Source organism: Panthera pardus, unplaced genomic scaffold, assembly GCF_024362965.1.
Source record: "Panthera pardus isolate Hobbes unplaced genomic scaffold, ASM2436296v1 HiC_scaffold_7, whole genome shotgun sequence".
Taxonomy (NCBI): Eukaryota; Metazoa; Chordata; class Mammalia; order Carnivora; family Felidae; genus Panthera; species Panthera pardus.
In genome coordinates this window covers 53,980,975-54,008,637 of record NW_026527002.1, presented here as the reverse complement: position 1 = coordinate 54,008,637, position 27,663 = coordinate 53,980,975, and the positions used below count along the sequence as shown (strand labels likewise).

At 37.9% G+C, this 27,663-nt stretch overlaps 1 protein-coding gene across 3 annotated transcripts in view; it reads right to left on the bottom strand.

Annotated features, from left to right (window-relative positions):
• Positions 1-6,972: 6,972 nt before the first annotated feature.
• The window catches only part of PKHD1L1 (PKHD1 like 1), a 157,735-nt gene continuing 137,044 nt past the window's right edge, over positions 6,973-27,663 (bottom strand). For 2 of the 3 annotated variants that reach the window (XM_019467844.2, XM_019467845.2), the window contains exons 70-78: positions 27,434-27,601; positions 24,383-24,540; positions 22,143-22,278; positions 18,912-19,256; positions 15,864-16,015; positions 15,310-15,456; positions 14,814-14,967; positions 10,958-11,224; positions 6,973-7,185 (exon numbers count right to left, since the gene is read on the bottom strand). In XM_019467844.2, the coding sequence (XP_019323389.2) occupies positions 7,175-7,185; positions 10,958-11,224; positions 14,814-14,967; positions 15,310-15,456; positions 15,864-16,015; positions 18,912-19,256; positions 22,143-22,278; positions 24,383-24,540; positions 27,434-27,601 (1,538 nt within the window). In that variant the 3' untranslated portion in view covers positions 6,973-7,174. The remainder of the gene's footprint in view (positions 7,186-10,957; positions 11,225-14,813; positions 14,968-15,309; positions 15,457-15,863; positions 16,016-18,911; positions 19,257-22,142; positions 22,279-24,382; positions 24,541-27,433; positions 27,602-27,663) is intronic. The other variant, XM_053896133.1, reaches the window with a different exon arrangement.

Here is a 27,663-nt window from a genome sequence, read left to right as displayed (position 1 = left end):
CTGAATTGCCTGTCTTCCATGGGTTGCAGTTAATTCTACCTGCTCTGTGTTCAGACACTTTGCCCATTTTGAGGCTTCTGATTTGCCCCTGCCCAATCCCTAATCACCAACTTGATTTATTCACTTTTATCAACTTCCAGCTCACCATTTAATCTCCCAGTTCAAAGCCTGTATGGGCTTTGTTGTTCTGAGCTCTCCATGTGGGTCTGAGTAGTGTTTTGTCAACTGTCCTCCCATCGCTGCCCAGTAGTTAGGGCAGACCTTGCAAACACAGCCCAGTGTTTCCAGATCTCCCCAACCCAATTCTCTGTCTTTTCACTAAAGGGATGGTTTTTTCCTCAAGCATAATTTTAGACCTGCTGTTCTGACTTGGACTTTAATGGCCTTTTATTAATGAGCAGCTGTTCGTGGTTGAATACAGATTATAAAGTCACATTCATTTCTCGATCAAGCAAAACAAAGCCTTGCGGCTCACAGAGTGACAGTTTTGAATAGATACGTTTGAAAGCAAAGGATTTTCTGATGATAATCTTAATGGATTGTTTTATTGATCTTTCTATTCTAGAGAATCGTGCTTGCTTTCAAAATAATACATTTTAATGTTCTGGAAAATTATAACTTATTTTTTAATATCCATCATCACCATTTAATACATAATATCAGTTGCTTAATAGAGAAGACAGAAAGTCTGAAGCAGCTTTCTTATTTTCTGTTAAAGGAAAACTGACTTTCTGTGAAGGATTTAAATATTTTCCATCACAAATATTACTATAGTATATTCAATTGGTAGTAATTTTTATTGCTAAATACAGGAAGACCCAAGGTTTAAGAATAATTTAGGGTTAAACAACTTAACCTTTAGAAGAGGCCTGGATAGGAATAGAGAAAAATAATCCATGTCTTTTATTAGAAATGGATTCAGGGGCACCTGGGTGGCTCAGTTAAGCAACCCCACTCTTGATTTTGGCTCAGGTCATGATCTCGTGGTTGTTGAGATTGAGCCCTGCATTGGGCTCTGCATTGAGCGTGGAGCCTGATTAAGACTTCTCTCTCTCTCTCTCTCTCTCTGCCTCTCCCCCTCTGCCCTTCTCTCCCACTTGTGCTCTCTCTCTAAAAGGAAGGAAGGAAGGAAGGAAGGAAGGAAGGAAGGAAGGAAGGAAGGAAGGAAAGAAAATGGATTCAAATAAAAAGATACCCTTAACTCTTCACTTCTGTGTTCCAGTAGTGAGGTTCAACAACATAATACCTCTTTGGCTAATGTCCATGTTGTTATTAGAGCTGTAATATAGTTCAGCTATATTATGAGTTAAGTAGATGTGATCTGAGATCTGGAAATGTAAGGCCATTTATTATTTCTAAGGGTAAATGTGTTAAGATGCCGACAACCAATATAAAGTAACAGTTTATAACACAATCTGTTTCGTATGTGAATTGAAAACTTAAAAATGAAACAACACTGAATGAACAATGAAAGCCTAATTCATTCAGCTGTAGCATGATGGACATTGTGTCTTCAGCCTTAAACACATTTGAGCTTAGTTTTCTCATCTGCAAAATTAGATTAATAATTCCTGCCTTATAGGTTTAATTTGCAAACTAAGTGGCATAATGTATGTGGAAATGTGTTGGAAACAAAGCAATAAGGTCAACGAAAGTTTTATCATCTTCAAGTCTCGCAGAATCTTCTTTCAGCTCACAGCAGGGCATAGTGCTTCCAGGAAAAAGAGGAGTGAATTTTCTGTTACCAGCAGCCAGAAATAGACATGTTTGTTAGTAACATATAAAAAGGGGGAAAGAAGAAGGAATGCTAAATTTTAAAGTTACATTCTGAGTACATCCCTCAACTCCTTTGCCCTTTTGATTTTAAAAACAGAAGGGGAGGGGTGCCTGGATGGCTCAGTTGGTTAAGCATCTGACTCTTGATTTCAGCTCAGGTCATGATCTCACAGTTCATGGGTTTGAGCCCCACAACAGGCTCCGGGCTGACAGTACAGGGCCTGTTGGGATTCTCTCTCTCTCCCTCTCTCTCTCTGCCCCTCCCCCACTCGTTCTCGTTCTTTCTCTCTCTCAAAATAAATAAATAAAAACTTAAAAAAAAAAAAAAGAACGTGAAAACAGCTGTTACAAGGAAAGCACCTACAACCCTACCTTCTCCATGCTTTTTCTCACTACTTCTGGGATATTGTGCTTCTAATAGTATCTGTTACCAAGTTTTGTCCATTCTTTCTTCTCAGTATCTATCATTTTAGCACACCAGAATTCTCATAATCATCTCTAACTAGTCTTTTGTATTTTATTTTTTTCTTTCCTCCAAATTAGCTTGGTACTTTGCTGTATGATTAATATAAATATTTTTAAAGCTTCTTCACAATAAAGGTCCTGTTCAAAATAGAGATTTGCTGTTGTCCATCAATTCAAATTCACTTGGAAGGACATGTGTCTTGATTGTTGCTTTTTAGTCTCTTCATTTCAAATTGCTGCTCCTGGATCCCCCTGTGACCATGTCTGGCCCTTTAAAATGTGAGACATACCATCAATTCTTATTAAAAACATTTCTCTGTATATACTGCTTCAATATAAAAACTTAATATATTTATTTTCTCTCTTCCTCAGGAGAACTTATATGCATAAAAGGTCATCTGCCTGAATAAATTACTGTAAAGAAAAGCCAAAGGAAAATACTCTTGCCACGTAACTGGACACACAAATAAATATCTTGTTCAAAAGGAATTATTTTTTTCTGCTCATAGGCTCTGAGCCCATTACCATAGCAACCACAACTTGTGTTGTCTAACTGGATGTGAATTTTATACACTGTTATTTGAAATGTTAAGGCAGTAAGTGAAGATAAAGTGCAATTTCTATAATATTTGGAAGGACTTGTTTATCTCAAAAATCTTGTAGAGGAAAAGTTTCATTGTGCAGCCTACTCATTTGTTTAATGAAACAGTTTATTCAACATTGACCATCGGCACAGCGTGTGCTAAGCATGTTAGAGAAGTGAAAAACATAAAGAACACTTAACCTGGAGGAACTTCTCTAATAAAATCAGCTTGTCATGGGTAAACAGAATGCCTGAAAGAACAGTTTTTTCATAGGGAGTTATCTAATTTTAGAATAATCTGATCATCATAATTAGAGTAGTCTATTAGGACCTGTAAGTAAGACAGCTAGAGGCTTGTTACAGCTGGTCAGATTGCCCACAAGTATTCAAATACCTATTGTAACCCCTACAGCAGGTACTTTTCCTTTTGGTCTTACAAATGTGTTTGTAGCTACTCTCTGGAGAGGTGAGTGTTTCCTTCATTGGAAGTTGAACACTTCTTGGCAGCTGGTACTGGCCTGAGGAAGCTGAAAATGCCCACTGATGAACATGGAAGAAGAGTGTGATGGTTCACCTGTTTCAGGTAGGCTTCCTAAACCAAATATGCAATGGATTCAGATCAAGGTTTAAGCACTTCTGTTTTGGAGGATACAGGCAAAAACTTCAAAGATATATGTGATATTTTAAATTATTCTCTTGCCCTGGTATTATCCCTGCCCACATCCCTGGATGGGAAGGATTAATTCCCTGTTCTCTTGTTTCTTTCAAGAATCTTCTGAAACCAGGAGATACGTCGTTTAGGTTTAGTATTTCTGCCAAGTAACAAGGAAACCGTGCAAGAGCAAGGGCTGGTATAGGGCACCACATTGTCGGGGACTCAAGCTCCTTGCAACTGAGCACTCAGGGGCTGGCCTTTGTCTCCCTGGCCCAAGGACACATCTTGTTCCACACGGCAGAAAAGGATGAAGAAAAGGCAAAGCGATGCCTAACAGCCAGTTTTTAACTTTCTACAATATTCCACAAGATTATTTCCAGTTTTATAACTTACTACACAAAAGTTGGTCATTCCTAATGGCAAGGGAGATGGGGAACTAGTCTTTATTCTAGGTGGCCTGTGCCCAGCCTAAGAGTCTATTTAATTAACACTCACAGTGTTTATTACATGCTAGACCTTGTTCTGGTGTAATAAGTCTAATGATTTATTGGGCCAGGGATTGACATGATATAGGCAACATTATGGTACTAAAAATAGCAAGAGTGGCTACCATTTACCACCTACCACCTGTTAGGCACTGTTATTGAATTTCATATACATGCTATCATCAGTCCTCAAATACCACACTGCAAGGTAGATATTTTCCACATTTTACGTGTGAAGAAACCGAGAATGAGAAAAACTAAGAACATGCCTGAGGCCATAGAGGTCATAAAGTATAAACCTAGAATTTGTGTCTTAGACATAAATACGTTTTATGAAAAACTTCTTCAGAATGAAACACTTTCCAGTGCTTGAAGAAAAGTGAGAAGCAGTGAAATGTTGCCACTTGGTTCTGGAGGTAGATCGAATCCTAGCTTTACCATTGGAAGCTCTGTGAACTGGGGCATTTTAGTAAATCTTTTTAGGTTTCAACAGTGTCCTCATCTGGAAAAGGGGACAATGACTTCACAGGGTTATTGTAAGGAAAGAGTCCACATAGAACACTCAGCATATGTCTGACACATAGTAAGCATGTGGTGAATCTTTATTTATTGTTATTGTTAGTAGTATTCTAATTTTTTTAATATTTATTGAGAGAGAGACCGAGCCTGAGTGGGGGAGGGGCAGAGAGAGAGGGAGACACAGAATCGGAAGCAGGCTCCAGGCTCTGAGCTGTCATTATAGAGCCCCATGAGGGGCTTTGACCCCATGAGATTATGTCCTGAGCCAAAGTCGGACGCACAACCGACTGAGCCACTCAGGCACCGCAGTGGTAGTAGTAGATGCACCGTCTGGGAGTCACTGCAATGATCAAAAGTGATAGAGCTTAGAAAAGAGTAGAAACAGTAGTACAAGACATAAATGTTTTACTTATCAGAAATATAGGAAGACATTCTTTTTTTTTTCTTTCTTATTAACTTATCCTGTTTCTTACATTGAGCAAAGTGGAAGCATTATATTTATTTTTATGAATTTTTCACATCGTGGATAGAACAATCCTAATATACCAGTAAATAGCCACTTCTAACATTAAAAAGTATTTCTAAAAAATTAAAAATGAATTTCTAAGACAGCATTGTTCAAAGAAACATTTTTTTTAAAAGGTGGCCAGCTTATGAATGAAGGCTATTTAAAACCTTTTTGTCTAGGATTCTTAACAGCAATGAGTCCGACACCAATCCATTGCGTGCCTCAAACCTCTGAGCTTCCATAAGCCTAATTAAAATCCTTGTCTCTTGCTTTGGCATTGCAAGCTAGTACATCCAATCCTTCCCCTTTGCAAAGGGTCTCTCAGCATAGCTATTTCCAAAAAACTGCTCTCCAAAAATCCTCCAATCTACTCTTCTGGGCTACCTACTTAAAAAGGTTGTACATCTTTGTTTGGTACACCCCCCCCCCCCTTTAAAATGTGTCCTAGCCAAAACTTCTATTTTAATACCTAGTTAAAACTGCATCCCTAGGACCTACAAAATAAATCCAAGCTCCTCTGATGGCATGGCACAGAAGACTGTTGTCTCTCCTTCCAGCCTTGCTTGGTGCCGTTCCTTATGTCAGATTGGTGTTCCAGTAACATCAGACCGCTTGCTGATTTCCCCACATTCCATGCTTCATTTGTCCACTAAACAGCGAATCAGGATCTACTAGTGCTGGATGTTTTGTTACACGGCAGGAAGACATGCTGCATAAGGAGTGCCCTGCCTTCAAGGAACTCACCATCTACTGGTGTTCAGCCTTCGTTCTTGCCACCACACCTCTGCCAGGACTCTCTTCCTTCCTTGGTTCATCTCATGCTTTATTCCTCAACACTCATCTCAGGCATCACCCTTGAGCTGTGGTCCTCACATACTGTACTGCATCAGTGTTACCTTTTTCCAGGACTATTTCCCCAACTACTTTGTGAGCTGGTAGAAAGTAGAGACAGCATCTTATTCCCTGTAGTCTTCTCACTAGAATGTCTCGTATCTAGTAAATGCTAAATAGATTTGACTAGATAGATAGATTTGATTAAATAGATTTGTTCAGTTTGACTGAACAAAATGCCAGATTTATACAAAGATATTTGGATTTGTTACCTGGTAAATGTTTACTATTTTTCTTAACCAAGATTAACAATGATGTGGGGTGAATATACTAGGAAATGGCAGACAGAAGAGAAAGGTCTGAAATTTGTTGAATGTTCGCAGCTGTTCCCAATGCTTCCTTAGTGTTGTTACTTGCTGGAAGGTAACTTTTCTGAGTATCAGCTTTTCTTGCTCTGGACATAGCTACAATGCCTTTATTGATAGTTCTTCCTCAAAATTAAGCATTTCCTTTAGAATTTTCTGAGTAAAAAGTACAATTTTCATAGTATGAGAGCTTTTGGTTAACTTATCTACATTAATTATGATTTTTTTTGCATTCCCTTATTTTATTCTCTTAAAAATACGTATTTCTTGTGCTATAGCATGGGGTTGTAGGAAGCTACACTCATAGCTGAGGCATTTTTGAGTGGGAAGAACGTAAGCAGAGATAATTTGGGCTTTTTCCAAAAGTTTGCTCCAGAGACAACAACAAAAACTCTTAGAATGGTAGCCAGGGTTTGGCAGGCCCAGAAATCCAGGGCAATCTAGAATTTACAGGATTACTATAGATCTGAAAATCAGCAACTTTGTCTGAAAAAGGTATAAAACAAATCTCATTTCTCCAAAATCCTAAGAAATTAGAATGGTTTAGATCATTGGAAATCAGAGCGTCATGAATGGATAAAGGAAGTCAGATCCCCCAGTACATACACAAATTCAAAATGCTTCCAATCTGACCTAAAAGTGGGTAAGTCAAAACTAGACAAGCTCTTGCACACATAAAGGACTCTATGATTTGTAGGTATAGCAACTTGGAGGTGGCATATCTGCTTCCAAATCAAAGATTTCTTAAAGTTTTTTTTTTTAAATGAAATAAGAACATATGAATATAAGGAATCAAAAGACTTATATTTTGAAGAAATTTGATTTTTGTCATGAAAGCTAATTAGTACATTTTTATATATTATAAAAATATTTTTCGCTTATTTTCTTGAAAACGCTATAGGCTTTTTCTTGTTGCGCAATAAAATGGCTCGTAAAAAGCAGCTCTTGTGTTTTTGTTTTCAGCCTGTTCTTCGGAACAGCACACTTTTAGTTGCATCCTGAAATGTGAAAACAATACAAATATTTTTTTAAGTAGCAGTAACATCTAGTGTGGTTTAAAATATGTTTCATTCATTTAACATTTCTAATATTTCATGGTATGGTTAATAGGGCAAAAGCAGTACTAAAAAATTAGTATTTCAAAGTTGACCATGTATTGTTAGAATCAATAATGCACTCTTTTTGTGGAACTGGGGAGAGACAATAATGGTGCTTATATTTTGTATTTTTCACATTCAAGATGTCATTTTATTTAGTGGAACTTCATGACTTTCTTACAAATAGAAGTGTTAATTCAGAATGCAAAGTTATAAAAATCCCAGCATTTCATTTCATTAATAGTTGGTATGGTGTGAATGCACCCCACCCCCAAATTCCTACATTGAAAACCTAACACCCAATGAGATAGTATTTGCATGTGGGGCCTTTGGGAGGTGTTTAAGTCCTGAGAGTGGAACCATCATGATGGGATTAGTGTTCTTATAAAAGAGACCCCCAGAGCTCCTGAGGCCCTTCTATCCTGTGAGGGCGCCATCAGTGACCTAGCAGTGGGCCCTCACCTCACCATGCTGGCACCGTGATCTCAGACTTCCAGCCTCCAGAACCATGAGAAATAAATTTCCAGCCTCCAGAACCAAGAGAAAGCCACTTAGTCTGTGGTATTTTGTTATAGTAGCCCAAGACTAGGACAGTGGTGTTTAAATCATTTTATGTTTTAATTGAAGGATAGATCACTGAGCGATTATTTAGTAGCAAGGGAGAAGATGATTAATTTTTCTATCCGGAGGAAAAAAGTCCTAAAGAAAATGCCAAGAATAGGGGCGCTTGGGTGGCTCAGTCAGTTAAGCGACTGACTTTGGCTCAGGTCATGACCTTGAGGTTCATGGGTTTGAGCTCTGCATTGGGCTCTGTGCTGACAGCTCAGAGCCGGGAGCCTGCTTTGGATTCTGTGTCTTTCTGTCCCTCCTCTGCTCATGTTGTCTTGCTCTCAAAATAAATAAACATTCAAAAGAGGAAAGAGGAAGGAGGAAGGGGAGGGGGAGGAGGGGGAGGAGGAGGGGGAGGAGGAGGGAGAGGAGGGGGGGAAGAGGGGGGAGGAGAAAATGCCAGGAACAATATTATTTACTAATGACTTGAAAATAGAATTTTCTGAATTTTATATAATTCCAAAGTTTTTGGGAACAAGCAGGCTGAAAGTCAGTGAGGATAATTAGAAAACAATGCATTTAGTGAGTAAATACAAAATGCACAAAGATATACTAAGCAGTAGTTATACCTTATAGTTTAATGCTTCTGAGAAGAAACAAATTCAAGCAGTACCTGTCATGCTATTGTAAAATGGACATCTGGTTTTGCTTCTTTTAGAATTCTGGCATAAAAATACAATAACTTGTGTGCTGATCATTTCCCTCTTGTCCCTTAGTTCTAAACCCACCCTTATTCAGCTATAAGAGGCCAGGACTGAGTCTCTTCAAACCACACTTCTCCCTTGACAGCTGTCTCCTAATTAATTTCTGCCATTAAGAGGAAAGAACAGATAATTCCTGTTTGATCATTGTTCTTGAAACCCCAGCCTCCAGTTTGTTCTGCTACTCCCAGAACCAGCCTCAATGTGTCCCTTCATCCTGACCTTATCTATGTTTAAATTTAAATTCTGGTCTTGGCTTTTATTGCTTGAAATTCTTCAGTATCCTTTTAAATTATTACCCCATCTCAAATTTCTTCTTAAATCTTTCTTTGGATTTTGATTATTACTCAAATATAAGAATCTAATTAGGTATCTTAAAACTTAGAATATTTATCATCTTTTGATATTTGGAGATCTGTATTGGTTCTGTATAGATCAACCCTTATTTTTTAAATTTTATTTTTAATCAGGGTGAAATCCATATAACATAAAATTTAACCATTTTTATTTATTTAAAAATTTTTTAAATGTTTATTTATTTTTGAGAGAGAGAGAGAGAGTGAGTGAGGGAGGGGCAGAGAAAGAGAGGGAGACACAGAATCTAAAGCAGACTCCAGGCTCTGAGCTGTCAGCACAGAGCCCAACATGGGGCTCAAACTCACAAACCGTGAGGCCATGACCTGAGCCGAAGTCGGGCATTTAACCAACTGAGCCACCCAGGCACCCCAAATTTTAACCATTTTTAAAGTGGACAAGTAGCGTTAGGTATGTTCACACTGCTGTGCAACCAATCTCTAGAACCGTTTTCATCTTCTTAAATCTTATCAGTATTCTTTATGTGATACTTTCATCTCATTAATCTGTCAGAAACTCTTCATCATTCCCCTATTAGATCAACTGCAAACTGATTAATACCTGCCAATCTAAGCTTTTTACTGTTTGCCTATATTACCCCAACTCAACATTTCCTCCTATGTTGGCAGGCAGGACTTGTCCCCCTTTTAATATTTAAAATCAACTAAACCACATTTTTAGCACCTATGATAAATACGGTATGTGGTCTTATCTTCTGAGTACTCACAGTTTATTTAGTGAAGGAAGGTAGATTTGAATTTGTGTAAGTTTAATACAAGTATACCACAGGAAAGGCTATAATAATGGTAGAAACAAAGCATAACTGGAGAACAAGGGAGAAGAGAATTACATGTATTAGTGAGTGGGAAGAAAGAAGGGAAACCTGGTGGAGGAGCTGGATCTTCAGCAAGGCCTGGCAGGATGCCATGAGCAGAGAAAGCCCAAAGGGAGGGAATACGTAGGATGGTAAGAATCTTTTCTAGGAATGATTTGTCACAGGAGGAAATCTTCAAAACTGATTTCAGGACCTTTGGTGTTGATTACAATTTGCATGTAGTGAGGAATCTTTGAGGATCTGACATGACAAATCACTACATGACATAAATCTGACAGCTATATGGAGGATAGGCTGAAAGTGAGGAGTTCGGAAGCCAGGAATTCAGGAGGCTATTATAAAAGGTCAAGAAAGAAGTAATAAAAAAGAAGAAGTTGTAAGTGGAGCCCCAAGACTTTAAAGGAGGAACAGATCTGTAACATTATGGATGGACATAGGGCAACTTGAAGGGACGTGGAGCTTGAAGGAAAGAAGCCTAAGAAGTATCAGCCTGAGAGATGAGAAAAATGACCTTGGCATTAGCTGGGATGGGGTACACAGCACCCGGTGGCCCTAGTGATTGGCTCAAGAATGGATGTGTGACCCAAACTAGGTCAATGATACTGCTTTGGGATTTTGCTGAAAGTGTCGAGAAAGACGTTTGCTCTTTCTGCATTAGCTGCCGGGCTGGTAGAACGTACATGAAGACACAGGTGGTACCCCTGCCATGAGGTTTGGGGGTGGTCAGTCTGCCTGAGAGTGAATCTACTACCATCAAGGAGCATGGAGCCCAGAGATGGAGAGACATAATTTTTGGATGACATCATGTGAGTGCTTAGGTCTAGTTATAGCAGAAATCACAACTGGATTTCTCAGTTAAGTGAGTTCATTTTACTGCCTAAACCAATTCAAGCTGAGCTTCTGCCCCTTGTAACTGAAAGAGAGCCCACCATTATCTTCTCATTCCCCACATTCCCATATGCTGTCATGTAATGTGAATAACATTTCCTGTAAGGTTGTCTTTATCTCCACCACTGAAGCTATTACTTTCTCAATGGCCAAGACCATGTCTCTGTGTTCCCAGTGGTGTCATGCACAATGGTTGTGCCCTTGATCTCTGTTTAGTAACCATTTACTGGAACCTCAGTATGTGGAGACATATACATACATTACATAAGAACTGAACTATGCTTACCTAGATTTATGTTTAAAATCAAGACTGTGGCCATAAATGTTTCCAAGAGCAACACTCTTCCCATCAGACAGCTAATTACTACAATCACTGTCTGCGCAGCTGTGCCCACAGTCGATGCTTTGCCGCTGCTGCTGTCACTGCTGCCACTGCTGCTGCTGCCACCATTGGTGCCAACACCACTAGCGATAGACTGTGCTGGTAGGCTCAGAGTCCCAGATTCCACCCGGGCAATATCATCCAGTATAAATTCAATCTTATAATTTTTTCCTAGGAAGAAACATCATTATAGAATTTGACTTCCTTTTATAATTTGTTTGTTTTCACACAGACCCAGTTAAGTTTTCATTGACTTAAACGTACTGTATAATTCCTAATGAAGTATTTTTGGAAATTGAGCCAAATAGATTCATTGAAGTATAAACACGCATAGAGGAGGTCTCAGAGTCAGAGTTCCAACTGCCCATCAACTGTGGGCAGGGGAAATCTGGCTAGATTTTCTTTCTGTAGCATCAGTACTTGCTTCTTAGGGGTATCTTCCTAGTGCTCAGGACTAGAGAGAGGCTGCTTAAAATGAGGGACAGTAGGGAAAGGAAGTAAAAATACTGAGCCTCTGTTCCATCCCTGGATACTTGGCCTGCAGTAGAGAAGCCTCAGCCTCAGCTGGGGGAGATGGGGGTGGATACCGAAATACTAAACTTTTTATTTTGAAAAGTTTCAATCACAGAAGAGTTGGAAGAATAGTACAACAAAAACCATATGCCCTCCATTTTGATTCAACAATTTTACTGTTTTTCACACTTCCTTTAAGTCAGATGCTATTTTTGTGTTGCACGATTGTGACCCTTTCTTCTTACTTCCATGCAGACAAGCTTAAGGAAACTTTTTAGATATTTTTAGAGTGTGGAACATAAAAAGCTTATCCAAATATTTTTTAATCCATATGTTAAATCTCCCCGGTTTTGAACATGAGATAACCAATATATTTTTCCTTGACATAATTGCTTCTACAACTCCTGCTGTCATTAATAATGGCTACCATACCGAGTTTGCAATTCTTGTCCAACCCTGAAGTTTTCATTCCTCTCCTTCTATTATCTTTTTTTAAAAAAATCATTTCTGTTTTCTTTCTTTTCCTCTCTGTCCCTTCATCCCTCCCTCCCCCTCCTTCTTTCTTCCCTTCCCTTCCCTTCCCTTCCATCTCCTTTCCTCTCCTTCCCTTCCTTTCCCTTCCCTTCCCTTCCCTTTCCTTTCCTTTCTTTCAGAGTATAGTTAGATCTTGACCTCATTGTGCTTTCACAAACAATGCCAGTGCATTCTGTAACTTTCAAGACAGACGGTCCTTGTTCTATAGAATTTTCTGCCACCATTACAATCCATGACAATGGCGTATTTAAGTCTTTCCTTTTTTCAGTTTGAAAAAAACTGAAGTTTCGTGGCAGGCGTATTTTTTTCTTAAAATGTACTGTATTTTCAGTATGTTTTATATATACTGTGAGGAAGCCCAAGAGAGCCTTGTGGAGAGGCCACTCCCTGCAGGAGAACTGAAGAACCTAGCTAAAATCCAGAATCAAAACCTTAGGGATATGATTTCAATCAAGCTATCCCAGCTAAAGCTCCAGACATCACTGAGCAGATATAAGCCATCCCTGTCCAAATTCCTGGCCCACGCTGTTGTGAGCAAGTGAAATGGTTGTTGTTTGAGCCATTAGATTTGGGGCTGGTATGTTATGTAGCAATAAGAACAGAAACAAGCACTTTATATCATATAGGTTGCCAGGTAAACATGTCCCAAATGTTGTTATCCACTAGGAATACTATTTTTTATCCAGATTGCTCAAAGATGCAGATTCAGCTGTTTACTTTATTCTTCTTCCACCCTTTTCTCACTTAATTCTCACATCCCCATTTTCTGTGTGAGAAACCACAACCCATACCTCTTCTCTATCTTGGCCCCTGCTTTGCTTCTTATTGAGCTAAAAGTAGAAGAGGGTGTGGGGCCACACTGTCAGGCTCTCCGCTGATCTGCAAGGGGATTTCCCACTTCCAGTAACTATGGGGGTTGCCTACCAGAAAGAGTTACAAAAACGATGCTTTGTTATTTTTTTCTCATGTGCTTTGTTGTTATTACAATTTTATAGTGGTTAATCTACAAACTAGATAACTGATCTAAAGATAATGAAGAGATGACTGTCGTTGGTGTTCCTTACTATATACAACCAGAGAACTGAGACCGTACACTTGATGAAAGTAAGAAAGTAGGACAGCAGGTAAGCAAGCAGGAAAGAGATTAGAAGCAATGGCTGTTCTCCATAGCAGTCAGATAAATACTTCGAGGGAAGCTTTGCACTAGGAAGGAAAATTTAGTGTATAAAAGGGGAATGATATTTTGTTATCACAATAGAACACCAAAACTTATATTATTGTTTCAGCATTCCAGTGATACTGGTTATTTTGGAACATTGCTATTTGGAAGTGGCACTTTGAAGAACATAGCATCCAGGTTGGGTTTTTGCCACTGGGTACCATTTGGGTCCACCTTCATGAGGCAGTGGGCAACCTTCTCTTCACCTGGGTTCTTGTTAAGTGCCTCACTTCCCAGAAGAGCATCCCAGTTCTACTACCATTTACACTGACTCAGAAAGACTTAGGCTCTGCCCTTAACCAGCAAGTGTATAGGGCATTCTAGGTACCTGTCTAGGATCACAACTCATTTTCATTTGAGTCCCATCGAACACTGGGTTGAGATACTGCTGCCTAGTAGGCAGACCAAGCTTGTCTGGTTTAGGGTACCATCAAAGCAAGAAGAAGTAAAAAAATAAGAAAAAAGATATTAGGGGCAATGATTTTTGTCTTTGATATTTGGTTGATATGAAAAGAATCAGACTATTATTGGAATTTCTTTTACTTATTTTACTCTTCACTTTTTACCTTTATTCTCACCTTTAGTATGTATATATGTGTGAGAGAACAGTGGTAAGAAGTGGGGAGTACCAATATAACTTTTCAGAAGTTAGGGCCTATAAAGTTCTTAAATGGCCCAGACTAATGGTAAACAGATTAACAGAAGCCTGTCTCAAGTATAAGTAATTTATCTATTTCTCTTTTTTAGATACTCTACAATCTATCACCAGTAGATAGTCTACAATCTGTTTTGGCCTCAGTAGGAAGGCTTTTACCAGTTGGAGTTATGCCATCAACCCGTATAACGATAATATAAGAAACATCACAGTGGAAGTTATAACTATTTATTGTAATATTGAAGATATCACTTCATACAGATTCATTTGGTATACTTTATGAAAATTCATAGGACACATTTGTTCTGATCTCAGAGCAAGTTATAATTCTCTGCAACAACTGGTTTGTTTACTGGTTTTTCCTGATGGGCACTGTGGAATCATAATGCTTATGTTTTCTCCTTTGTAATGGCTTTCAGAAAGCTTAGAACTCACTTTTCAGTCCAACTCTGAACCCCTGCATGGGGCATTAAAGTTATATTAGCCTATCTTATCCTCCCTTTTCTTCAATTTGAAAATCTATGTATTGCTTGTTTTTATTATAAATGTAATGCATAGTGAAAATTTAGAAAAATCAACAAATGGATAAAAATATGAATCATGATATAATTTTGATGCACAGCCTCAGATTATCTGTTTAATTTCCTTAATTACCTATTTTAATTTCTATTTTGTTTTGGATACTTTTGTAAGCTAGATGTTATCTGAAATGTTCTCTGAAACAAGGCAGGTATAGTGTTCCAATTTCTATAATTTATTGATCAGAGTATTATAGAATGCTTTGTTCAATTATCCCTATTTGTGGATGTATATGTGAAGATCCAAAATAGCACACTCACCTGTTCTAAGAAGAGTAAGGTCTGTGTAGTTGGCCCAGCAGCTGCTGAATGGAATTGTCGTATTTCCACTAAGACCAGTGATGTGGTTATTATTGGAGTCCTTTAGTATGGCCTTCAAAGTCAGTGAAGTAATCCCAACTGATACACAATCACCCTAAAGAAAAAAGTAATAGAGAATTATAATTGTCCTGTTCCCATGCTTTTTTTTTAAGATATGCAAAACTATATTATTTAAAATGCCTCAATACAAATTTGAAATCTGTAGAAGCTTCTCCTGTACAAGGAGTTCACAAATATGGGTGGGCAGTGGAACAAGTTCATTGAAAAGGAACATTTTTAAAACAGTAAAATATGATATCCACAGGTTTTAGTCCAGTTTTCAAGGGGTAGTGAAATCCTCAGGTTGCCAGCATACCAGGATTACAGAAGTTGGCTCACCTTCCAGAATTTATAGCTTAATTCCTTCACTCAGTTAAAGCTCTGGGTTATAACTTACATCTGAATCTACTGCCTTTACTGCAGGTTGCTGAGAAAATGGCTGTCCTGGCTGTGCTGCCATGGGCTGAGTGATCACTGAGAGCGAGGACACAAAGGCCACATGATGAACAGGAAATGCAAACCTTTCAACTGGTTGGGCAGTCACCTGTAAATTAACGGTCATGAGTGATGAAGTGGTTTTCACATGATAAATTACAGTCAATAGCAAATTCATCTTAAGCCAAGTGTAATATGTAATAAGCGTAAAAATATGCTTAATATGTGAAATTAATTTTCTTAAAATATTTCCCCCTGATCAAATTCATGAAGCACTGTTATAAATATTCAAAGAAAATCACATTTTATACCATTTTATACCAATAAATAATTTTTTAGAAGATATGCTCCTTTTTCAACTACTTTATCATTTTAGTATACCATTAAAAATAGCCAACGTTAATTAGAAAGACATGCTCTCTAAATTATTGCATTGAAATATAAAGAGTTAAAATAAGAAATAAGCAGCAATGTTTTAAATACCTAAGATATATTTTTCTAGTTGCCCTTTCTTACCTTAATCCAGGCAGAGTCACTTGGGCTGGGGATGGGATTGGTGATAGACATGGAAGAAATATTAAATCCAAGGATACTACTGGTTTTTCCTGAAATTACAGCTTGTCCAAGAGAACCAACAATTTTTTGGAGTTCAGATAACTGCATCTGACCTATGGGGAAACAGTAATATGTCATATGGGATCTAAGAATATAGAATTATGAGAGTTTTTCACTTTAGTTTTTGTTTGCACTCCTCCATCCAAATTATGGAATGCTTTAGCTTTTTCTCTGCACATGAGCTCAACATGACAAAGTCATATGAATGAGCTTAGGAAAATGGAGAACTCTGGAGAATATGTTTTTAAGCTGCAATTAAAGAAAAACCAAAGGTAGATAAAATAGACACAAGAAAAATGAATGACAGCATAGTGGGAAATATGTTTCTTAATTTAATATGTTCCCATGTCCTTCTTTGTTAAGAAGTGAAGCACTATCATGCAAGTTTATTGCCACATAGCATTTTTTTAAAATAGAATTCTAATGTAAGGATAATTAGCATCATCGAATCTATACAATGTCTGCTAGTAAATTCTGAAATTAACACTACATTACCCACAAATTGTTACTTGCTTTGGACCTTGATTTTCAAGTTTAATTTTAACACTACAGGTAGTTTCTATTGTCTTTGTCTAGCTTGGCGGGTCCTCGTAGACCTGCTGCCCCCACAGAGCTCCTTACCTAAGAAGGGGCACCTCTATTCACCATACTCATTTGTCAGAGCCTGCTTCTTTGGCTTGATCCCTTCTTCTACTTCATTTCTCCCCCATACCGTATAATCAGTTACCAATTTCTCAGTCTCCCTGTCCCCACTGTCAAAATCGTAGTCAAAGCCATCATTGGGGGAAGGGGGTTACTAAAACAACTTTTAAACTGGCTTCTTGTATCCATTCTCTCCTTCTTCCACTCCATTCTATACACTGTAGTCAGGGTGATCTTTTAAAAAACAACTCTATGCAGGATATTTTTGGTGTACTCTGAATCTTGACAACACCTCGTGCTTAGGTATCCAGTGCCTTCTAGATCCAGAGTCCTGCCTTGAGGACGAGGAGCACTGCATTTCTTCCATTAAGGCTGAACCATGAAGCTCAGTGTGCTCACGAAGAAGGAGGCAGCTGATCTCACAGAACACTTTCAAAATCGTGGTCCTAGGGAATTTCAGTCCTGTCAGTTTAACAGGTCTCTTTTGGTTGACTTAGACCCTCTGAATAAATGCTCAGTCTTTCAGACTCCTTCTTCCCCCCCATTCCCTCCATATACTCTCCTCCAAGATGGCTTCCCAGGCATGAGGGCTCATGTGACCCAGGGGTAGCAGTACAAAGGTGCTTCATATCCACAGACTACTATTACCACTCGTCCTCGCTGGTTTTTGGTGCAGCGTGGCAGGTCCGACCTGCCTGCACTGTTTACACATTTTCTCTGGCTGCTTGACACATGAAGGCACCCATTTCTGCTAACTGCCACCTTAAGAAACCAAAGTCCTTAACCTGAAGAGCTTTTATTCCTGACCAATCTGTCTGTCGAGAGGTCCCCTCTGTAGGGATCCCTTGAGGGACCCCTTTCTAGACACCTGGGAATTCCTGGATATCCTGACACTATGTGAAGGACATGGAGAGCCAGGAGTTTTACTACGTGCACATCTTTCTTGCCACTTCCCAATATTTTGCTGTGAAATTCCTCTTTGCCAAGTTGTAGGGCTTTCCTTGAGCCGTGAGTCATGTCCCCTAGAGACAGAAGGTGAGAACTTTACCCAGTACCCAGGTTTATACATGATAGAGTCCAGGTGTGTATGAAAAAGATGCTGGACAGAGATCAGATAGATCCAGATTTTCTGGGTCTAAAATTTATATAGTTTGGAGGTTCTCTTTAAGAAAAGGAATAAGGAAAGTGCTTACTTTTGCAACTTTTATAATAACAATGATTAGACCACATTATTAAATGGACCCTTCTCCCAGAGTCTTAAAAGTTCAAGTCCCTCCCATGACTTGTACAAGTGAAAGGCCTGGAAGCTTAAGCTTCATTAGCTCAATGCTAATCTTCCTCTGACAGGGATCTACATCTCATCTTTTTGGAGATGAGTGTGCCTAGTTGAGACTTGTGCTTGATTACTGGAGGCAATGGCATGGTTGGGGATACATGCCGGAGAAGCATGCCAAGAGGCCAGGACGGTACAGTTGCACCTCAAGAGAGGCTTGCGACCACCTACCCTATAGCAGCGACTATGAAAGCAAGAGGCCACATGGGGGTCTGAAGACAGGAAAGTCCGTATTCAGATACCAAATTAAACAGATAGAAAGGAAAAAATCTGAAGGGTTGAACATTTACCCAAATGCCCAAACTGAGTCACTCTAAGGACATAATTTAAAGCAGCAAAGATACCTCTGATATGACAGCTGAGCTGATTTTCATCTGATACCTAGAAAATGGGGGTATGGAGAGTAAGGGACAGGGAAAAGGGTGACGGCTAGGGACACTGATTGGATCAGTCACAGGAATTAAAGACAGACATATTCTCGCACCTTTGCATTTGCTAGGGTAAATCTGTGACTTTACTACCGCTCAGCATCTCCAAAGATCTACTCTTCTCCTTAAGGAAACATCCACAGTCCTTTCAGCTTATGAAGAGGAGAGCTTCTTTTGGTTTGCCATTTCCTTACACTTGAACATTCTTACCTTTCTCTTTTCATAGACTGATTCTTTTTATGCTTAATCTCTCAGCTATAAAGTCACTTCCTTATGTCACCTCTCAAATCTTCTGTGTTAGCTCAAATCCTTTTGTTGAATTTACTAATTGCTACAATAACAAAATAGAGGCTATAGTTCCTTCATAATTCCAAAACAGTTTGGGATTACAGGGGTAGAGTAGGAAAAGGGTCTCTAGGCCCTTACAGGGTTCAGGATGTGGGGTTGGTGGGATTTCCTGAGGGCAGGTTTACCAGGCCCTGGTAGGGTCATCGTGGGTCTATAATACTATTACATTCTTCTCTCTCAAACACCTACTCTTCATACCTGTGGTATCATTGTTTATGAACTGAGGAGGAGCATCTCCAATCTCCAATTCAACTGTGAGTCCCGTGGATCTCTTCCTCCGCAGACTCTTCCCTTGTATTATTTTGCTGATGCGGATTTTGTCACTTGGTATCTTTAGGAACAAGGCAAGATTTCTAACCAGGTTATGAGAGCTATAGAAGTCATCTTCTGTAACAGCAGGCAATTGGAAAGAAACAAATATGACCGCGGTGGTGTGGATTTCAACCGGTATAGTTCCTTTAACCAAAAGGTAAAGCATCTGGTAGGTTCTATCAAAGTAGTTTTCACCAAGGACAGTGGAATTCAGGTTAGGAAGGAATTGCTCTATGAAGGAAAAAAGCCAAAACAGCACAGTAAAAATCTTTATATTATCATAATAACCATGTATTTAGTAGTATTTAATATTTGTTAAATTTAGGAAATTCTGAAAAAGTTCAACATTATTCTTCCATAGGAAAGTATGCATATTAAAAACAGTAACACCTTTAAAAAAACACTTCTAGAACTGACATGCAAAGTTAAAGTCAACACTTTAAACAATACCGTTAATCATCATTATACATTAAATTTATTTTAAAAACAATTAGCCATAGATACAGTATAATTGAGAAATAAAATTCAATTATGAACCCAAGAGCCTGTATTGTACCTGGAACACTATTTACATGTTCAGAATTTTAAAGGCTTTACCGAAGGCATTTGGTAATTTAAAAATGTAAATTTAACTTTAATAGCTATCTAGTTTATGCAGTGCTATATATCAACTCTTAAGGAGCTTTTACAACTCAGTGCTTCTATTTTTACTAAGGAGAAAAGTATATAATACAAATGAAGTATATACAAAAATATCTCAGAAGGATTTTATACCAATGAAACAGGTTTACATTTCAGCCTGAAAAATCTTTGCTTAATGCAAAACAAATTCTACTTCGGAAATGACTTTTGGAAAAGTGACTGAGATTTTTATATATATATAAAATGAGTGAATATATATATATATATATATATATATATATATACACACACACACACATATACATATGTGTTTATGTATATGTGTGTGTATATATATATATATACACATATACATATGTGTTTATGTATATGTGTGTGTATATATATATATATATACATACACATATATTTATGGCAGAGTGTCAAAACTGTCTAAGCTAATAAATCCTCTAACAGAGCCCAAAGGAATTATATAATAGTACTAGAATGAGACATGTAGCTTCTTACCACATTCATAGTGAGGCTTAATAAAAAAATAAATTAAAGTTTTAGAAAGAAGAAGATATTTCTTATGAATGTAATAGACATTCATAGCAGTTGGTATTAAGAAGCCACTTCATTATCACTATGTATCTCTTTCAGAGCTACTAGTGTAAGTTCTAGATGCAATTTGGTTTAAACATTCTATGAATCTGAAGAATATGCTTTTATATTATAAATTGAAACTTCTCTCAAACTACATTTAGAGGTGCATACACCATTTATCTCAGGTAACTTCCTCATGTCTTCACAGGAATGGAAGGAAGCAGAGACATACATAATGAAACATTTTGGGTAATCTAAAACAATATGTATAGATTCATAATACAGGGAAATTATTTTGCATTCTAAGTGCCAAAGGAAAAATGTTCATTTATAAACAATGCTATATCAGAAAAAAAATCTTGTAAGAAGGCAGTGGTAATACTGTTTTTCAGCCCTTCAACACCTGTATAATCAATTCCCTATATTAAATAGTCCTTGTTGAGATCATTTCTATTTCCCCAACTTGAATGATAGAGTACTTGGTACCCAAAGTGTTGTTTTTCAAAAGAGTTAAAAATAATGAAATGAAGCTGCAAATATGAGTAGCTGTTTACATATAGAAAGTGATAACACAGACTCTTTTAGCTTACAAGGAGGCAATATGGCCTAATGGTTAAGTGTATGGCTTCTAGAGCTAGACTCTCTGTGTTCAAGTCCTTGCTCTGCCCTCACCATCTCTGATATTACCATGGACTGAACTGTGCCCCCTGCCCCGATTCACATGTTAGAGCCCTAACCCCTAGTGTAAGGGAATTTGGAGATGGGGTAATTAGTTTTAGATGAGGGTGGAGACTTCATGATGGATTAGTGCCCTCATAAGAGGAGATCCCACAGCTGTTGCTGTGAAGATACAGTGAGTAGGCAGCCATCTGCAAGCCAGAAGGAGAGCTTTCACCAGAACCTAACCCTCCTGGCACCCTGACCTCATACTTGCAGCCTTCAGAGAAAATGAATTTGTCTTTAAGCCACCCAGTTCGTGGCATTTTGTTATGGCAGCCAGAGCTATGACAGAGACTGTGGCAAAGACACCTCCTGTTGTCTCAGTTTACTCATCTCTGCCTACCTCACAGGATTATTATTAGAATATTTAACAATGAGGTATTATATACAAAGCACTTATAACAGTGCCTGGCACACAGGAACATTTCTGGAAACATTAGCTATTCAGACTATTAGTAGAAATAGGACTTGCTCCATAGACAGTAATAGATATGGGTTATCCATTCATACTCTGAAGTCTAGGTGATGTTATGACCTACAGCACTCACTTGAGGAATTGTTAACCAACATTATGGGGCACATCTAAAAATGATAAGTAGCACATGTGGAATGGAAGGTATTGGATTTATAAGTACCTTGTTTAACAAAAAGACTTCAATGAGAAGATATAAATCCTGGCCTTGAAAATACTGATAAATGGACGTTTAGCCTTTTCCCTATATTTCATTTAAATCCAGTTTATTATATTGACTTCATGGTGTTTGGTTGATGTTATACTAGCTTTCTTGGCAGTATTTCTGGTGACTGCCAATTAATTTTGGCTCTGACCTCTATGAAATAGAAGTAAAGCAGAAATAGGGTAAACATTCTAAGCAAAATCTCTTCTGTATATAGGATTAACTGAACTACGTGTAGAATGTAAATGTTCTCAGGGGGGCCAACGAATGTGCCTCATACACAAAATCCACATGTGTACAGATAGATAAGAGTTCCATCAGGAATAATCTTTCAGGACACATATGCTATAAATGAATACATCTTAGAATTTGGTGGACCGTGGCAAAAAATATTTTCTCTTTTCATTTGTCAATGGCTAAGGAACTAGAAATATTAATAATGAGACATTACAAAGAATTTTATACATAATTAAATATTTTTCTGAGGAAATACCTGTGTGCAGATGTCTTTTAAGTTCACAGTGTTTCTTTTTAGGGTTCCATATTGTATTTTGGGGGCAAACCAATGTATTGTTCACATAGACATCCAAACGCTGAAGTGTGTGAAAAAAAATTCCTACCATGACAGCCTGTTAAAAATAAACAACATTTTTATTTCTTAAGAAAACAAGGAAACAATATTTAGAATTTAGCACTTAAAATGTCCTTCAACTATATATATCTTCTGTAAAATACTAAAACTAAGTTTTATGAATTGATAAATACTGAGTTAAAATTTGTAAATGGTCTTATATTCAACCATTCATACTGACATTATAGCTTAACTCTTAATTGATGATTCTCAGTAGAAAAGTATAATGTAAGAAAGAATTACTAAAGGAGTATCTCTAAAAGAAACATTTCCTTTCAAAGGTAAAAAAGTTCAAAATAGGCTTTGAGCTTCAGGGGCAGGGTGAAATAGGGAATTTAGCAGTGCTCTATAATGCAACCAAACAAATTTAGTTAACGTTGAAAAAAAATGCTTACCTCTGAGACAAATTTGGTAGTAAGACTAAAAAATTAGTCAACATAACTATACTCTCTGATTCAATTTTGTTCATTTTCCATGTTTATATTCTTCACATCTCATAATATCAGATGTAATCATAAAGTAAGGAGACTAGCTTTCACAAGGGCAGGGAGAAATTAATAAGGAATATAATAAGCTATACATAGTTTGGGAATCTTCTTTTGAAATTATCTTCAACATCTCAGAACATTAACAGTCACATTACTTTGCAGTTACTTTTAAAATTAAAAATACTCTCTTTCATTCAAAACTTGAATGCCTTTCTAAGCCAGGCCCTATTCTAGGAGCTGTCAAAAGTCCCTGCCCTCTTTGAGCTTACATTCTAGTGTGAGGAGAGAGACAAATAAACAGTAGAAATAATAAAAAGTAAAATATGAAGCATGTTAGAAGGCAGTAAGTGCTATGGGAAAAGGAAAGGGAGATCAGAGTATGGATAATTGGGAGAGCCAGCTGGGGAGGGGTGAACAGGCTAGGCCCATTGGGGGATTGGAGGGGGTCTGTAGAGAGGGGAAGTTAGCCACCTGGGGTAGAATGTTCCAGGCAGACTCAACATCTGGAACACAGGCCCAGGTGGTGGTAGGTAGCAGGAACACCTAGGAGTCCAGTGTGGCTGGAGGAGAAGTCAGAGGACTCTGGCTCTTGTACAAAGCCCAATGGGGAAATTATTGCAGGGCTTGGGGCAAGGAGTGACCTGGTCTGACTTATATTTTGGAGGTACCTCTGTGGCTGCTGAGGTGAGTACAGACACTAGAGCAGGCAGAGACAGAGCAGCAGCAGGCGTGGGGAGCCAACTGCCTTAATCCAGGGAAGAAATAATGGTGGCTCAAAGTGGGTGGTAGCAGTGATGGTGGTGAGAAGTGGTCACAGATTCTGGATATTTTGAAGGGAGACTCAACAGGACTTGCAGATGGACTGCATGAGGAATATGACCCAAAGAGAGGAATCAAGAATGGGTCCAAGGTTTTATCTCCAGCAACTGAAAGGATGAGGTTGGTATCATCTGAGAAGAGGCAGGTGTCTCTCTTTGTTACTCCTCTGCTTTATCTTATCCACATCCCTTCTTCACATTCCTAATACTTTGGGATGTTCGAGTCTTATACTCTGAGAAAAGAAAATCTCAACTATGAGACTATTGCTTAACCTCATACTCTTTTCCACTGACACGGTATATATATATAAATGTAATCATCCCACCTGAATTCAGTTTATAGCCAAGATTTGATATGATTGAAGATATTTAAAACAACATGCTGTGATCTCTCAGGTAAATTCCAAAGGTGTATTTCTGAAATATATAAATAGCAGCCTGGAAAAATAAATATATAATTCCAGTGACCAATTCTGGATGTGCACTATTTTTATGTGAAATTTCAGGTTTGCTTGCCCATCACACAAATCGTAGGCCTCACTGTCATGCCTCAGACGTAGAGCAGAGAATCAAGTGTATATGGGGGAAGGGTGTTTGGTATGCATCTATGCTCTCAGGCTGATGAAACCTTCTGGACTGACAGGACTTTTAGTAGTACGCTGATGACCCTTGAAAATGAGCTGTAGGGCTGACAATGTTCAAGAGAACAGGGGAGGATAGAAAGTCCTTAGCACATAGAAATGTATGTCAATAAGCAACACCAATAACTCAAGAAATTATTTCTATCTCGTGTTACCTTTTTATGGTCAACATTAAGCAACATCAGTCGAAGATTCTGAGGACTGGTGCCAGTGAAGTAAACTTCATAAGATTTGTTCAGAGCCACAATGCTATGAAACAGGGACAGTCTTCTCTGGCATGTGTATCCGGCACACCAGCCATGATCCTGTGGGCCTAAAGCCACATAAGTAAACGTTCATGTTCCATATTATGAATATATTTAGTGCAAAGTCTGAAGACTAATTGTATTAAAAACAAATTGCAGTGGTCAGGTTCAGCATTTACATCCATTATCCATCTACCCATCTATCCAGCGATCTAAGCCATTTCTCAAACCTTAGCTTAAAAAAAGGAAGACAAGAGGGGCGCCTGGGTGGCTCAGTCAGTTAAGCCTCTGACTTCAGCTCAGGTCACACTCTCATGGATCTCATGATGACAGCTCAGAGCCTGAAGCCTGCTTCAGATTCTGTGTCTCCCTTTCTCTCTGCCCCTCCCCTGCTCATGCTCTGTCTCTCTCTCTCTCTCTCAAAAATAAACATTAAAATTAAAAAAAAAAAAAAAAAAAAAAGGAAGGCAGGGAAGCCACTTCTCCCTACTACCCATACTTTTATACTGCACAGGGTGAAAAAAGGGAAGTTGGTGTGTTGAGTTTGCACTAGAAGGTCTTTGAAGGAAACAGGTTTCTATGAATCTCTACTTTAATAATCATATTAAAGCCAAGGCCACATGGTAAGAAAGTGCTTGATCTTTTCTCCTACTTATTAAATGTGAATTCAGGTGGGGAGCCTCTTTAGTGAGAAATATGCTGTTAACCATTAATTTGTTAAAAACAGAGCTCGTACCTGGAAACACGGCTAACCCATGGATTCATTAACTTTTTCCTTCAGTCACTCATCTTCATCAGTTAATTTGTGCATTTGACACACTCTTAAGTATGTTTTTTATGAAGTCTTTAATCTTCCTGCATTGTTATTTTAATACATTTTTTATTAAAGACTGGGATTATAAGCACCACTGGGGGGTCAACATCATTAATGATCTGAGAAATAATACTTCAATAATCCTTCTAGAAAGCCAAAAGACAGTGGAATCCAGACATTTCCAGAACAGGCATAATATGACCTTTGTAGCAAACTATTTCACTTCAGCTGGGTTATAAAACGTTGAGTGAGATACGGAATGATAAATTTTCTTGATGTATTTATTCAATAGCTTTGCTCAATTTCCTGGCTTACTTGGAATTCTAATCAATATTTATAACTGAACTTCAATCAAATTTTGAATCAGTATAAACTTCTGAATCTCATGTAGAATATGAACTTTCTCTTAGCATCCAAAATATAAATTCTACTTTTAAACAAACCTTCTTTGTGGGTTTTGAAAACGAACAGAAAGAAATTTCTATGTATTAAATGAAAAATTTAGAGTAGCAAAAGCCATATTTTAAAAATAGATGAAATTGAGTATTAAAATTTTAAAGGAAACTTTAGTGGTATCCAGTAACTTTTATCTTTGGAAATTTTTTTTCCAGTCTAATGTAGTGTATCTCATGATTCCGTGATTCTTTCAATATCATCATAATTTTTGCAATGTTACTATCAATTAAGACTTCTTCAAATTGACAGTCACTTTCAAAAATTTAAATTTATTTTTGGGGTGTCTAGGTGGCTCAGTCGGTTATGCGTCCTACTTCAGCCCAGATCATGATCTCACGGTTTATGGGTTCGAGCCCCACATTATGTGATGCATCTGTGCTGTCAGCTTGGAGCTTGGAACCTGTTTCAGATTCTGTGTCTTCCTCTCTCTCGGCCCCTCCCCCACTCAAAAATAAATTGACATTAAAAAAAATTTTTTTAATGAAAATTTAAATTTATTTTTAAGAGAAATGTCATGTCACTATTGTAAGTAGAAAGCTTGTATTGTCTTTCAGAAAAGAAAAATGTAAAAATAAATAGAATAAAATCTTTCTCCACCATTTAAAAAGAGTAATTAGAAAACATCTCCATTATTCACTGACTGGTCTAAAATTCTTCCCACAAGCTCTCTGCTTTGTAAGATTTAAAGGCAACACTTGTAACTGGGTTGATTGCAGGCCAGAGAAACCAGGCAAATTGTTGATGCCACAGAAGTGGGGAAAGACTTGAAATCATGTAACTTTGGGACACCCCTGATTTAGCTCATTGTATTCTCTTCGACTCATTTTAAAAAATGAGTATTTTTGTGGCGTACTGGCCACTTTGTTGAATCGTGGGGTATTTCAGTACATGTTTTGACACTGCCAGGGCACAGAAATCTTTCTCAGGCAGGTTACAGGCCCCTTCGGCACTTAAAAGACTCTTAAGCCTTCTTAGGGACTAATCTTTGGGCCTCTGACTATTTCAGGGTAATACAATGAGTTTCTGCCCTCTGTTTTCTGCAGATGTTAGAAGTTCATCTTAGGTATTCAAAAAGTCCTGGACTTCTGAGTTGATCTGAATTCTTATGGAGGCCACTGCCGTCCCTCTGTACTAGAGCCACCCACGACCAGAATGTAAGGAGCCTAAACTCTGGAGCTTGTCAAGATATTCTTGACAGTCAAAGGAATTAAGAAAAGAAAAAAAAAAACCCAAAACACATTGTTTCAAGATTAAGCCTTATAAAGATTCACGAAAATGAAAAACAAGTGGGCTGGAAATACCTGTTCTCAAGTATTCCAAATAACACATTATCTGTTGTTGTTGTTGTTTTTTCACACTGTCTGTTTTTTAATTTATGTAAGGCAAAATGTCTTTTTGGAAACAGGCCAATTTTTCCTTCAAATATTTATGCCACCTTATTAATACAGGTATGAAGATCACTCAAGGAATAACTTTCCTCTTCTTCTGATGGTCAATTTGCAATAACTGTCCTTGCTTTCTAATATGGGAAACTGTTTAGGTGTCAAGCATCTCTCCTGCACACGTATCTTTTCTTACAAACAGAAAGTAAAGCAATCCTGATGTTTGCTAGTTTTATATGTGATGTCTCCATGCATGTAATAAATAGCAAATGTTTGAGTAACTCTAATTTGTTTACACTGAATACCTACCATTAATGAGATCAACATAACCATTGCTCACTACAGCCACTGGTGAGAGTCTTCGAGTTTCTGTGTCAGAATCCAGGCTTTCAATAACCATCATTGCATATTCCATCCCATAGCACCGATAGCCCTGCCATTGTGGGATGTATTTACAGGTTGAATCTCTAATAATTCCTAGAAAAACAGATATATACATTTTAGCAAGGAAAAGCAATCTCTTTGCAAAAGCATCAACA